The sequence below is a fragment of the Vigna radiata genome, chromosome 7, assembly GCF_000741045.1.
Source record: "Vigna radiata var. radiata cultivar VC1973A chromosome 7, Vradiata_ver6, whole genome shotgun sequence".
Taxonomy (NCBI): Eukaryota; Viridiplantae; Streptophyta; class Magnoliopsida; order Fabales; family Fabaceae; genus Vigna; species Vigna radiata.
The window spans coordinates 38,798,886-38,813,447 of NC_028357.1; the positions used below are offsets into that span (position 1 = coordinate 38,798,886).

At 30.7% G+C, this 14,562-nt stretch overlaps 1 protein-coding gene across 1 annotated transcript; it reads right to left on the reverse strand.

The window, feature by feature from the left end:
* Positions 1 to 6,142: 6,142 nt before the first annotated feature.
* Positions 6,143 to 7,987, reverse strand: LOC106766799 (UDP-glucose 6-dehydrogenase 1). The gene is made up of 2 exons (XM_014651559.2): positions 7,852 to 7,987; positions 6,143 to 7,688 (listed from the first exon to the last, which is right to left on the reverse strand). The coding sequence occupies exon 2, from the start codon at positions 7,680 to 7,682 to the stop codon at positions 6,282 to 6,284; it is 1,401 nt and encodes a 466-aa protein (XP_014507045.1). The 5' UTR covers positions 7,683 to 7,688; positions 7,852 to 7,987; the 3' UTR covers positions 6,143 to 6,281.
* Between the last annotated feature and the right edge of the window lie 6,575 nt (positions 7,988 to 14,562).

Genomic DNA, 14,562 nt, shown 5'->3' on the forward strand with positions numbered 1-14,562 from the left:
TTTACTTAATTTAGTTTTAGAATTCCTTTTAAGTTAAAAATTTGTTTGGCAAAATGGAAACAAATTTTCGTTAATTTTTATTCAACATATATTTATGTTTATGTTAGAGTTAAAAAAGACATAAAAACATTAATTTATGCATTTAAACGTTTCAAGTTTTTTAATATAAAAGTACTTTCATTTTAAAATATTAATTTTAAGAACAATATCTTTACTAAAATTATATATATATATATATATATATATATATATATATATATATATATATATATATATATATATATATATAATATAAGGGATAAAGAATATTTTAAATTTCAAAATGTACGTTTATATTTAACTGTATTATTTATTCATTTTAATGATATGCTTTTATTTTAAGTGACGAACGTTTACAAATAAAACATATAATATTTAAATTCTCTATGTCAAACTAAGACTTCACAATAAATAAAATCATTTTAAAAATAAAATAAATATGTAAGAATTATTTTAAAAAAAAAATACGGTGAAGTATTCAAATTCAGAAATCAATAATGCTTATATAAAAAATTTAAGAAATCAAAGAAAAAATTTGGTACTTTTGGTCGTGTCGGGATTTAAACAGGACCGTTCAAATAAGCTCTGTATAACAATAAAAAAAATAATTGTTTGCTAGTTTTATTAAAAGTAATACTTTTTTACATATAATTTTTTTTATTTTTGGTAAACTAATAAGAATGATTTTTGATTGATCAAGAGTGTAATACTTTTTTACATATAATCATTAAATTCTATAGTTTAAGCACTTACATGACAAGAAAAATGCATAACTTTTAAAAAAATTGTCTCATAATTAACAGAAATGAATGTAAAATCCAATGCATTTTATTACCAAAAGGATATGGTGTTGGATTCCAAAGTAACAAAGAAGAATATCTTATAGTTAAAAAATCTTGATACCATCACTTCCTTTTAGTTAAAATAGACATCCATATATAGAAACTCAACCTCCATTCTAGATGCAGATGTGATTAGCAGGAGTTGAATTAATTAGAAAAGGGTATCTGAATAAGATTAGGCAAGGTTAATTCATTAAGAGAGGTTGAATAAAGAAGTAGTACAAGCTGTCTAGCATCGTGACTTGTGAGTGCCTTGTTATTTTAAGACAAAGGGTGCATTGGATCTTATTATTTCCTCCTAATTTTCTAACTATTATATGCTTACACATTGGCCACCATGGCTACCTTTAAAAGGGTCAAGACCCAAGTACGTGCCGGCAATTTTTCATTTTTCAAGCCGGCCACCTTCATGAACATCACTGTCTTATTACCACTCACTGTAATTACTTCATTTTGTGCCTCCTTTTGCCGGCAACTTAGTATTCTCGTTCGCTGTATTTGTCCATACTTTCGTTGTTCTAATGGCTGATCCACACACACAGAAGAAGAAGAAGAAGCTTCATATGCAAAAGGGTAGCATTAGAATATGATGTTTCAAAATAATAAATATACTATATGATTGGACTTTCTATCCCTCCCTGTTAATTTTCTATTTAGGTAACATGTGCATGCACATAATGCATGCGGTGTGCCTAGCACCAGCTACCACACCTTCACTCGATGTACACTCCCCACATTTTTTAGCCTCTATCAAAAATATGCTATTTATGTGTATGCCCTTTTATGTATATACTAATCTGAAAGAAGAAACTGTGTATAGACTTGTGAGAAAATTGAGTAATTTGATGAGAAAAGGCCAACAGAATGGAACTTCCGTTGTCATGTCATCACTTTTTTTCCTTAAAAAAATGGAAGTAGATGGATAATGGATTTACATCATGATGGTGGCGCACGTGAAAACTTAAATTTGGAGAGCACGAGTCGTTAAAAGTAACGCTGCATTGAACGGTACTAAATACTGAGGTACATGAGCTGGTGTACTAGATGAAATTTTAAGCATAAAAATTTAACAAATTCAGAGGGTCCACAGAAGAAAAATAGATGGACCAAAATAAATATTTAACGAGAATACAGCTGAGCATATAGTTTGCTTCGATGTTGTTGAACTTCTCTGTACTAACTGGTATATAATAGAGTACAACGCAGAGAATTCACACACCAGACTTGTCTCTTTTGGCCCTCATTAAAGCATCTGGGATCTGTCAATCTCTCCATGCCCCCCAAACAACCTTCACTTCTGTGGGAAGATTTTTGCCTTTGCAAAACTCATAACAGAATTAACAAATATAACCATCAAACATGTGGATAGTGGACACAGCTTTAATAACTAGTTTAAGTTTAAAAATCTATTTATTAACATCATATTAAAGTCATGAACGAGAGTCTATTTTAACAAAATTCATTAATTGTTGGATATATTAGTATCTAGCTTCACTTAGGAATTCCACTTCTTAAATGTAAATGTGTTAAATGTATTGAAAGAGTGTTTTATCAGACTTATGTTTATGATAAAAGATACTTATGGTCTTGAAAGTAAGAGAGTTAGCAGAAAGAGAATTGAACACTCAGTGGTTAGTGACTAGTCACACTACTTGTGTTCCACTCTAGAGAATGTAGTAGCATATGCGGTGTGAGATGCTTTTCTTAAGGTTTGTGCTAGATTAGCCATTCAAAAGGGTAGCTATATCCGTGATCAAGTTCTGGAAACAGTGTCGGTGGCAGTTGATTGAGGTGAGGCATACACGTGGTTTAGTGTTTAGACAACAGAGCTTAGTTTTGCTTAGCTCTTCCACAAGCTCTACCTTTTCTTTAATTATAGATCTAGTTGTTGTTGTTGGTAGTCTTAATTCCTAACCACCCTAAAGTTGCTTTTGGAGAAATTACCTTCATTCATGTCGCATACTGCTCTTGATGAAGTTTGATAATGTACAAATGAAAGCTCAAATGATTCTGAATGGCCTACATATGTAGGTGAATTCAATGCACATAATTGCTAACAAGCACTTGATTTCTAAGCTTTCAAGCTGCTTTTTGCAGACACCCTCTTCGTGTAATTATCAGAAGAAGAATTGTAAAAAATTAGACAGAGGTTAGTTGAAGATGTAATAGATGTCTTAGCCACTTTGTTAAGGTTTCAATTTTCTATTGGTCCGTTTAGATGTGGCCAAAACATTAGTGATTGATGTTAGAAAAATGATCAGAAAGTAGAACTTTCTTTTCCTTTGGTGGGTGATTAGATAGTAGCAGATACTGATTTGCTGTAAGCAGGGTAGGCTTTAATCAACTCCCAAGCTTGTATTTTTTTTAGAAAAGTTCCGTTAAAAAAATGAATATTACCCTCACAGAGATAAATAGAAAAAAAAAAAATCGACAATGGCTGATGAATAAGAGCCTTTTTTTTTTCTTTTTTTTTTTCTATATAGAAGGTGTAGCTAAAAGGTGCATGTGTTGCTTCATTGAAGCTAAAAGGTGCATGTGTTATAGAGAGGAAGTCATCACCAGAAATGCTTTGGGGATACTCAAAAAGAATTATTAAATTTAATTGTAAGAAAAGGGAGTTTTGTCTGAGTAATAAAATAAGTTTTGTGATAATGTGGGACCACACCATACCTGTGCTTTTATATGAAAAGTGAGACTTGGTGTAGAAAACCACCATCATCACGTTTCTACCTTTGTATTTTGGGTTCAAAGTGCAAACAAAGCAAAATGTCCTGCGCCAAGTTAACTACATTCGAAAATGTAAGGGAATTCTTACCTTAAAAATTCCTATGTTAATTATATCAAAGTAACGGTATCATAATACGTTGAAACTCTCACGTCGTCGATTAGAGATAAGGTTAATTTTATAACATATAAGTGAGGTGCAAATCTTATCTTACAAGTTGGTTTTGTGAGGTTGAGTTAAATATAAAACTTCATTTTCTAATATGATATCAGAACTATATGTTAGAAGTCCCACATCAACTAAAAATAAAATCAATTTTATAAGTGAGGTGATTTTATGAAGTTGACTTACATGTAAAACCTCACTTTCTAATATAATACACTTTCAATTCATTTAATATAAAGTATAAAAATAAAATAATTATAAAAGTATAAAATTTTATATTTCATCAAAAAAAAAAAAGTATTAAATAAATGTAAAGAAAATCAGGTGTGTTAAGGCTAAGTTCATTAGCTCATCTTCGTCATCGTCAATTTATCGTAACTATCAAATTTTAATCGAATCCTTCACTTTTTCTCTTAACTCATCCTTTTCTTTTCTTTTTCTTTTGTATCTTCATTCCTGTGGCTACACTCCATTTAATTATAAATCTATTTTTCCCTTTTAATCTTCCTTCTTTCATCACTTTACTTTTCCTGAAGCGTTAACGTCTTTTCTAATTAACTTTTTCTTTATTCAATTTATGATAAAATATGTTTAAATTTTAGAAATTTACGAAACTAATTTAATTAGTATAAGAGAATTTAAAAGTTCAGTTAAAAAAGTACTTGAAATTTTTTATGCCATTTTATCTCTTACTTTTTCGTATTTTTTCTGTCATTTGGGTCAACTTCACTCAAAACATTATTAGCTTCCTTAAACTTAATTTTTCTTTTTGTTATTATTTGTCAATGTTTTTTTATAATCAACGTTAGAGTTATTTTTTATTATTAACATAGATTATAGTTGAGAATCATTTCTCGATTAATATTAATTTGGATATCAACCAAAGTTTTTATATTAATGTCAATTAAATTATTTTTCAACCAAAGTAAATTATGGATTTTAATTAATATTTTTATAGGTTATTTTTTTTTATTAACGTTGTTGGATTATTTATATCTTTATGTAGATCGCAACTATTCTTTAGTTGACTAATGTTAGTGAAATTATTTTTTATTTTAAAAGTTGTAATATTTTATTTTTTTCTTAATGTCAATAAGGTTATATAATGATAAATTTTTATATTTCGTTAGAAACAATAGTACGAGTGAGTCTCGCTTCAAATAAAAATGAATAAAGTAATTAATATAAAAAAATACCAACAAACGTAAATTTATTGTTTTAATCACAACTAATTGATATTATATATTTAAAAGTTAACCCTTTTTTTCTCTACCTTTTCCCTATCTTAATAATAACTTAATTAACATATTATTTCCTTGCAACTAAAATGTCGTCTTTTTATATTTAACATTCAGAAAAAAAAAATCAATTCATTTGCCATACTTTAGGGTTTTAGTACAATTTACCTTCAACTTTCACTCTAACTTTAATTTGATGTTGATATTAATGTCATTTTTAATTACTTGATTGACCATTTACCTTGTTGATATTCTTTACAATTTGTTACAAGTGGAGAGAGATTGTATTAATTTTACTTTCTTAATATATACTAATATATAATTAATTTTTCATTAAACATAACTTTAATAACTTTGATTGAATATATATATATATTACATGTAAATTTTGTCCAAATCCTTGGCCAAAGCAAAAGAAACAAAAAACATAGCAGCATAATTCATTGAAAGTAAGACAAAAATGAAGATAAGGAAATACAAAGCACTCAATAGCCTTGTTTCCACAAAAATAGCAGGACAAAACAAATGAACTTAACCCGTAAATAAAAAAAAGAAAATAGAATATCAAGTTAACAAATACAAATAAGAGTATTGAAATTCTTTCCTAGAATGAAAAAAATAGGTGTGTAACATGTGATTCAAGTTTAAAGTTTCCAGACGTTAAAATAAGAAAACTAAATAACATATAAGAAAAAAATTATAAATTTATTTTTAAGATTTTAAATTAAAAATGATCTTTTAATTTATTACATGAATTGGTTTGTAGTTCATTATACTTAGTGTATCCCACGAAAAATGTAATAACAGTATCTAACTTTTTATGTTTTGGTTTTAAAAGAAAAACCTGTGAAAATATATAAATTCTAGAAAGCCATGTTATTATGCAATCATAACACTTACGGCAAAAAAATATCCAATAAAAGTGATGACAACATAAATTTTTTTATACACTTACATATCAATAAAAATAACTTATTAATTCAAAGTGTTTACTCCTAAATAAAATCATATAAAATTTTGAGTGCAAAAAGCAAGTTGAATCGGTTACTGAGTTGAAACGATAATCGATTCTTAAGTTTCGTTTTGTTCACACATGACGTTATAGGTATATATAGGTAGCAGTAGCAGTAGCATGGTGAGGAAAATCAGATTCCGCATATGTAAAAAAGTGATTATTGGACTGCACCAAACAATAATTTTGGCTCACACTTGAAGCATCACACTAATTATTTAGCAGTATCATTGCTCCAAAAGAGACATATTTGATATCGCTCAATTGATGATGTTGATGTTGATGAGGCATTGGTCTAAAGGGTTCCCAATTGAGTAAACAATGAATCCAATTTCCCTTAACTTGTGAACATCCAAGATGTTTCTACCATCAAACACAAAAGCTGGTTTCTCCATGTTCTGGTACACTCTTTGATAGTCAATTGTCTTGAACTCATCCCACTCTGTAAGAATGCATAGTCCATGAGCATCTCTAGTTGCCTCATAAGCATCTCCAACAACATTAACACATTCAACACCATCCATACACAGCTCCTTTTCAATCTGATGCTCAGTAACGCGTGGATCATAGATGCTCAAACACGCATTATCTCCCAAAAGACCTTTGCAAACATCAATTGCAGGACTTTTCCTTGTGTCACTCGTGTCCTTCTTGAAGGCAAACCCCAGAATTCCAATCTTCTTACCAGAAACTGTGTTGAACATTGAAGTCACAACCCTGTGCACAAACCTACTCTTTTGGTACTCATTCACCTTGATCACTTCTTTCCAGTAATTTCCCACTTGGGTGAGACCATTGCTCTCACATATGTACACCAAGTTCATTATGTCCTTTTGAAAGCAAGAACCACCAAAACCAACACTGGCATTCAGAAACTTTGGCCCAATTTTGGTGTTTTTCCCGAGAGCAAGAGAAACTTGTGAGACTTCGGCCCCGGTGGCTTCACATAAAGCTGACATAGCATTGATAGATGAAATCCTTTGAGCTAAGAAGGCATTGTCAGCTAACTTGGACAGTTCTGCCGACCACAAATTTGTTGTTATGATTCTGTCTTGAGGCACCCAATAAGCGTATATGTCCTTCAACTTTTGGATTGCATCTAAACCTTGAGGGTCTTGGTTCCCTCCAATAAGAACCCGGTCAGGGTTCAGAAGGTCTTGAATAGCTGTTCCCTCAGAGAGAAACTCAGGATTTGACAGAATTTGGTACTTGATTCCCTTGCTTTTACTGTTTTCACTTAGGATTTTCCCAATTGCCTCAGCTGTTCTCACTGGGACAGTGGATTTCTCGACAACAATCTTATCAGAGTTGGAAACATCAGCTATCATCCTAGCCGCACTTTCCCAATAAGTTAAGTCTGCAGCTTTACCAGCTCCGATTCCTTTGATTTTTGTGGGGGTGTTAACTGAAACAAAGATTATGTCTGCTTCATAAACGTGCTTTTCCACATCGCTGCTGAAGAGGAGATTCTTTCCTCTACACTGATTCACCACTTCTTCTAGGCCAGGCTCATAAAAAGGTAGTTTCTTGCTATTCCAGGCTGATATGCGAGACTCCGATATGTCAACCACAGCCACTTCAATCGACGGACATTTCAGGGCAATCACAGCCATTGTAGGACCCCCCACGTACCCAGCTCCAATTCCACATATCTTCACCATTTCAACCTATCAAGTTCAACAATTTTCAACCACACCACTTTCAGATCAAAACCAACCACAACTATTATTATTAACTCTATCCTTATGGGAAATATCAAATCTACATAAGCAAACTCTGTCACAGATATGTTATCAAGTTTGAAACTTTGAAAGTAAAAAATCCAAGTACCTTGTATTATATTTGTAAATATATCTTTCTGTTCAATGTTCAAACTTCACAGCAAAAGGATCATACGAGAGAAGAGTGTTTGAGTATAGATGATAACATGAGAAAAATATTGTTAGAAGACAATAGATTTGGAAAAAGCATGACGACAAGGTCTTTAAAAAAGATTTTGAAACTTTGAATTACGTTTCAACTTTTGCTTTTCAAAGCCAAATTGGCTTATTCATGCTATTTTCCAATAATTGATGGCCATATTCCAAATTCCGGGGTCTCAGCAGGAACATATGTCACACCATTTCAAGTGTTTAACTCTCTTAAATTACCTGTTCTAACCATATATTTCATTATATAATCAAAAAATTATAAAAGATAAATTGAGACAGAATGACGTATCAATAAGACATCACGTAAATAAATATATTTTTCAAGAATCTAAATCCAAATTTTATAATTTATCGAATACTCAGTTAAGTTTTTTATCAAATATTCAAAATAAAAATTGATAATTTTAACCACATAAATATGCTTAACCAAAAATAATCAAAATAACTATTATATTTAAATATATTTTTAGTAGTTAGAATTGCAAGACTATATGATAGCACTGTTAAGAGTGAGAAGAAAGAGTATAACAATTTTTAATAAAGAAATATGTTCTATAAATAGAGTGATTACTAGAATTGATCAATGATTTAAACAACCACTTAATAATAAATTAAGTATACCATAAGTTTGTAGATGTCCTATATCTGAGAGAATTTAACCTGAAAATAAAAAAACTATTATTTAATTCTTAGTATTTGATAATATGAAACTATGTATACAAATACGTACTTCAAATATTTTTTTAATGAGCATAAAAAATATTTTTTAATGAGGATAATATATAATTATAAAATAATATTTTTAAACTGTATTATATATATTATATCAACCTGATCGATCCATCTTGGACTGAAATTAACGGCACATTGCAAACTTTATTATTAAATGAACAATAATTTTGTCTTATTAGTGTTAAGTTCACTTATATTATCATGTAATGAGTGGTCTGTGGTCCAAGAATAAAAAATAGAAAAACCATTGGAAACTTGAGCAAATAATAATAATAATAAAGTAAAATGATTGTAACATGAAATTAACAAATATGAGAATTTAGAGACATAAAAATAGATTAATAAATAAAATACAGGTTAGTATTTTTATAAAATGTTAAAAACATTTAAATGCTGAAAAGTTGAATATGGTGTACACTAGTTACTGATTGAATGATTTTAATTAATTGTTTTCATTAGAAAAAATAACATATAATATGTAATATTACATGTAATAGTATAAATTACTAAATAAATAAATAAATATATATATATATATATATATATATATATATATTATATGTATATATGTATAGTCTTTTAAAAAAAACAACATAAAACATTTATGTTTTATATCTAAAATAAACAAAATAGTAATAAAATGTATATTATTGAGTTGGATCTTCTGTCTCTAATAAAGAAGTATTGACATCTAACTCTCTTTTTGTTCATACTATTAGGTAATTATAGTCAAAAGAAAGAATAAGCTAATATTTTAATAAAACTTATAATATTGATTATTCAAGCAAATTTCAACATTAGATATTCAAATTTTACTTTTCATAAGGCATACAACAAAAAATTCTAAGTTTAATTTATTCAGATACATGCATTAACATAAATTTTCAATAAAGGCATACACTCGTAGTAGTATTTACATTCTGTAGAGATATAAATATGGGGTTATCACCCTACTACTTATGAGGTTAATATTTTATACTGAAAATCAAAGTTCAAGTAAAGACTTCTTGTCATACTTCTCTTCTCTCCTTCCAATTCATCTCTATATGAGTTTAATGGTAGTAGTATATTAGAATACCTTTTTTCAGAATTTCTTTTTGTCAAGCATAAATTAATTATTCACTAATGCATAAAATCTCTTCTAGAGACCTTATCTCGCAATACATATTATACATGATTCAAGTATATTCACATTCCATAACATGAACCATTCACAATTTAACATAAATGCATTTAATCAGTTCAAGCATTCAACTCATAATTATCATAAACTTGCATTGATTTCGTTAGAATGAGCACTCAGCGCCAAAAGTGTCGCTCAACGAATTAAGGTAAAATAAGTTCTAGACCCCTTTGCAACGCTGGCACTCAACGACATAAATGTGACGCTGGACGATCCGGGGCTAGAATGCTTTTAAACCCCTATGTAACTTTGGCACTCAGCACCACACCAGAAACTAGAAAGTTCAACAATATGAATTATGGAATCAAAGACTTGTTCAAATGACCAAATTGATATTCCTAATTCAGTAAAAAGTTCTATAACAAGTTTAGGTATCAGATTGAAAGCCAATTCGTTCAATTGATCATATCCTTGATTCTTCAATTCAACCTCAATTTCAATCAAAATAAGTATATTTCATACAACAAACACAATCACAATTAAAGATACCAAAATGACTAATTTAAATCAAACCAAACATCCAATGCAACTAAACAACACAACAAGATATTTAAAACTAGATAGTTAGTTTCCTTTACCTGTTAGGTAAATCACTCTAAAGAACCTAAAATCGTTCTCAGTGATTAAAGAACTCTATATATACTGTATAGTAGGGAGTAGGACGGACGATCGTAACTGAGAATAAGGACGACCGGTCCAAAAGAGACCATCGAACCGGTTAACAGACATACGAATTTAAGCCGGACGACCTCAAACCATCGTTCGGCCTTTAAGAATCAACATTGGGAAATGAGCGTTCTCCGATGGAACATGCTTTACAAGCGCAAGTACCAACAAGCGCGGATTGATCCAGGACCCTGACGACGAATGGTCACGACAAATTTCATAACTATGCTCATCAGAATCTTCCTCCAAATTCACAATAACAACAAGTTTCGAAGCCGACCTACCAAGCTTAAGGAACAACTTTATATGATGGAAACCCAGGGAAAAACTCTGACGAAGCCCGGTATCCGCAACCGGGCGCAACCTCTGTTTGTAAGAAAAACTTTGAAGAATTCACATGGATATTAATCACCGTAAGAGCCGGGCGCGACCGCTGCGTCAAATATTTACGACCACTGCGTCAATCTTTAAGTCGTCGTCAAAACCCTACGGGTGTACCATATAAGCTGGACATCCATGTAAAGCGCTTGAGACAGACGATCACACAGGTGGACTAATCTAATCTCAAGTTGGACTGGTTTCTCACCAAAGCTCTGATGTAACGGGCGGTATATTCGTCCGGCCAAGGTTGAAGATTAAAATGTAGTAAGCATTCAGGATTAAGGTAAAACCAAATTAACCATAGCGGGCCTGTGATTGGGCCATAATTAAGATTTCGCTAATCATTGGCCCATGAAGAAAACTATAAATATGAGTTAAGGGTAAGAGGTAGTTGGTTACATTGAATGCTTATTTACTCTCATATTAACTCTCTCTCTATCTCTAGAATTTGAAAATACCACTGACTTGAATGTCGGAGTGCCTTTGGTAGGTATCCGGCCGAACAGCGCTGACGAAGTGAACGGAGGCCAAGAACAAAGGAGAACGAGGAGGAAGTTGGACCGGACGAGCAGTGAAAATTGTGTAGTGGACACAGATCCAACCGAAACATATACTATTTTGAGAAAACTGATCGATTGAAATAGAAGACTTCGTCTCAAAGATTACTCGAGCATATCTGAACTTCAAACATATTACAAGAATTAAAATAACTTAGGGAGAGGATAAAGTCTCTTTAAGACAGAGTTTTAGAAAAATATAGTGTTTTTTAAGTAATGAAATTATTAACTAAAAACTCTATTCATACATTTAACTTTTTATTATTAAAATAATTGAATTTTACTATTTAGAATACTCTATTATTTCTAAAATATTTTTTAGACTCTTATAGAAGAGATAACACAAATTTAAAATTTTAGTTTTGAAATAAACTAAAAAAATTATAATTTCAATTAATCAAACTATTTTCATAATTTTTTAAAATCATCCATTAAAACATAACTTTGTTATAAAATATTTTAAAATTATTAAAAAAAATCATTTTTAAATTCTTATCCACACACACTGTGTTATAACCAATATCTACTTAAAATGTTTAATAAAAACTAATATATGTTTGTTTTTAACATCCTAAAAATTATTTTATAATAAAAAATAGTAATTACTTTTTTAAATATTAAAGAAAAGCAGATTATTTTAAAATTTTACATATATAAAGATGTAATGGTAAGTTTAATTCAATGTTATTCGCAACTTATCTTTATCTATATATATTCTAGAAAATTTCTTTTGAAAATTTTGTTCAAGAAATTTTTTTCAAAATATATTTCACACGTTCCGGAAAACTGGTTTTAGAAATTCTGATTAAGATATTTTTGTACAAATCTTTTTCTGAAAATTTCAAAAAGTCTATTCCAAAAAGTTTTCAAAATATATATTATATATTTGGAAAGTCAGTTTTCTAGAGGGTAAAATGGGTATTTTGAAAATATGAGGGTTCGCAAAGAAATTGGGTATGCAAGAAGTAAAAGCCCTCATCAAATTAGACCGTCAAAACTGTGCTGTGTGACAGGAATTCTTCTTCTATATGCTGATCATTAAGACAGTAATTAATATTCTTACTCCTTTCCTCAACAGCACTACACAGTCCACTAATGAATAATCACAAATCTAAGATATTCATTTATAGCTATCATTTCATTTCACAAGTAAACGATACAGATGGAAAAAATTAGAGTTGTCAAAATGGGTCACAACCTATGAGTCAACCTAGCTTATCACGGGTTTAGGCCGAGTTGGGTTTGAAAAAAAAATGAATTTTTTTTATGCAGGTCAGATTTTAACCCAGTTCATTTAAACCTGGCTCATTCGGGTTGAACTCGTGGTGGGCCGAGTTGGCCCGCCAACCCACCTACCTAATTTTATTTTTCTAATTTATTATTTTATTTATGAAATCCTAAAAAATAAAATACTTATAAAAAAAGTAACATTTGCTTTCACAAATCACTCTCATGAAACTCTCTCTCATTTATGGTGTTGTCACTCTCACTTCTTCACTTAAATTATTCAAGGAACAAGTTTTTTTATGATTTTTGTGTTTGTTTTTGGATGACATTTGAATTATATTGTACTTTTTATAATTATTTTGAATTGTCTTCAATTTAACATCATTTTTTAGAGTGAAATTTGTTTAAATTTGAATATAGAAAGTTTGTAATTTTTTTTATTTAAAGAAGACTAATTAAATGGGCTAGTGAGCCAATTCGTTTACTTACCAACCCGTGGTGAGTCGAGCCGGGTTCAAATTTTTCTGACTCGCTAATAAATGAGCCGGACTGAGTTGACTCACTAAGTGACCACCCGTGGTGAGCCGGGCCGGATCGAGCCGGATTACCCGTTTTGACAACTCTAGAAAAAATTATAGATAGCTATCTCGTGTTTTTTCTCATTTTTATTTTCTTTTTCGTTTTTTCTTTCAAAACAAGAGCATTAGCTCGTGGAATGTGCTGATTTTCTCCTAATACAATATTGGATTTTTAAAGATTCATTACTGGATCAAATTTTAAATCCAAAATCACAAAATTGGTTGAATTAAATCAAATTTTGATCATTTCTAACTCTCTCAAATTCAACTAAATTTTGATTAAGATCTATTTAATTGAATTTCAACGGATACCAACTCGGGCGAATTTCGACCTGAAATGACTGGTCAAATTTCGATCAGGACCGAGTTGATAGAATTTGGTCAAATTTTAATTGTTCCCAACTCGATTAAATTCAACCAAATTTTGATTGAGGTAGACTTAGCCAAAATTCATTAGAGAATGGCTCGGCAAAATTCGACCAAATTTTGATCATAACTTAGTAACTTTCGACCTGTGCTAGCCCGTCTTGACCTTCAGCTTGAGGGTCGGATAGTCTCGACTTTCGACTTGGACTAGCTTGTCTCGACCTTTAACCTATTTTGGCAAGCTCAACCATCAACCCAGATCGTCCATCTTGACCTTGGACTTGGGTTAACTTGTTTCGACCTTCGAGTGGCCCAACTTGACCACGTGTCTGGATTGGCACTCTCAACCTTTGAACAGAATGAATTGAACCTTCTGTCTGAACGTGGTCGTGTCAACCTTCAATCAGACCCTACTTGTCTCGACCTTCAACTTCAGCCGACCCTGTTTGACCTTGTGTCTGGGTTGACTCAGCTCGACGTTTGACGTAGACTAATTTAGTTCAATCTTGTATCCGGACCAACTCGTCACAACCTTCTACTTGGACTAACCATTTTTGACCTGGATGACCATTCTCAACCTTTGTTCTAAGCTAATTATTCTCAACCTTCAATCCAACTCAACTAAAAATTTAGATCGAAAATTTGAATTGGATATTTGAATTTTCCATAATTGAAAATCTAGATTCAAAGAATGAACATCCAATCCAAAAATATTATAAAATGTAGATAAGATTGAAATCGAGATAGAATAAAATGGATTTTAAATGGAATGGATTTTTAACAAAATGGATTGGATTGGAGCAAAAGTAGATCACATCGAGAAAAGTGAATTTTTTGCCGACCACTGAGAAGATACATGCCTCGATGAGATGTGCATAGCCATGTTCATGTCACCTGCGAAAAATGCTTGATATGTCTGC

Excerpts from the sequence above, each read along its gene's own strand:
- LOC106766799 (XM_014651559.2), bottom strand. The coding sequence starts at position 7,682 with ATGGTGAAGATATGTGGAATTGGAGCTGGGTACGTGGGGGGTCCTACA.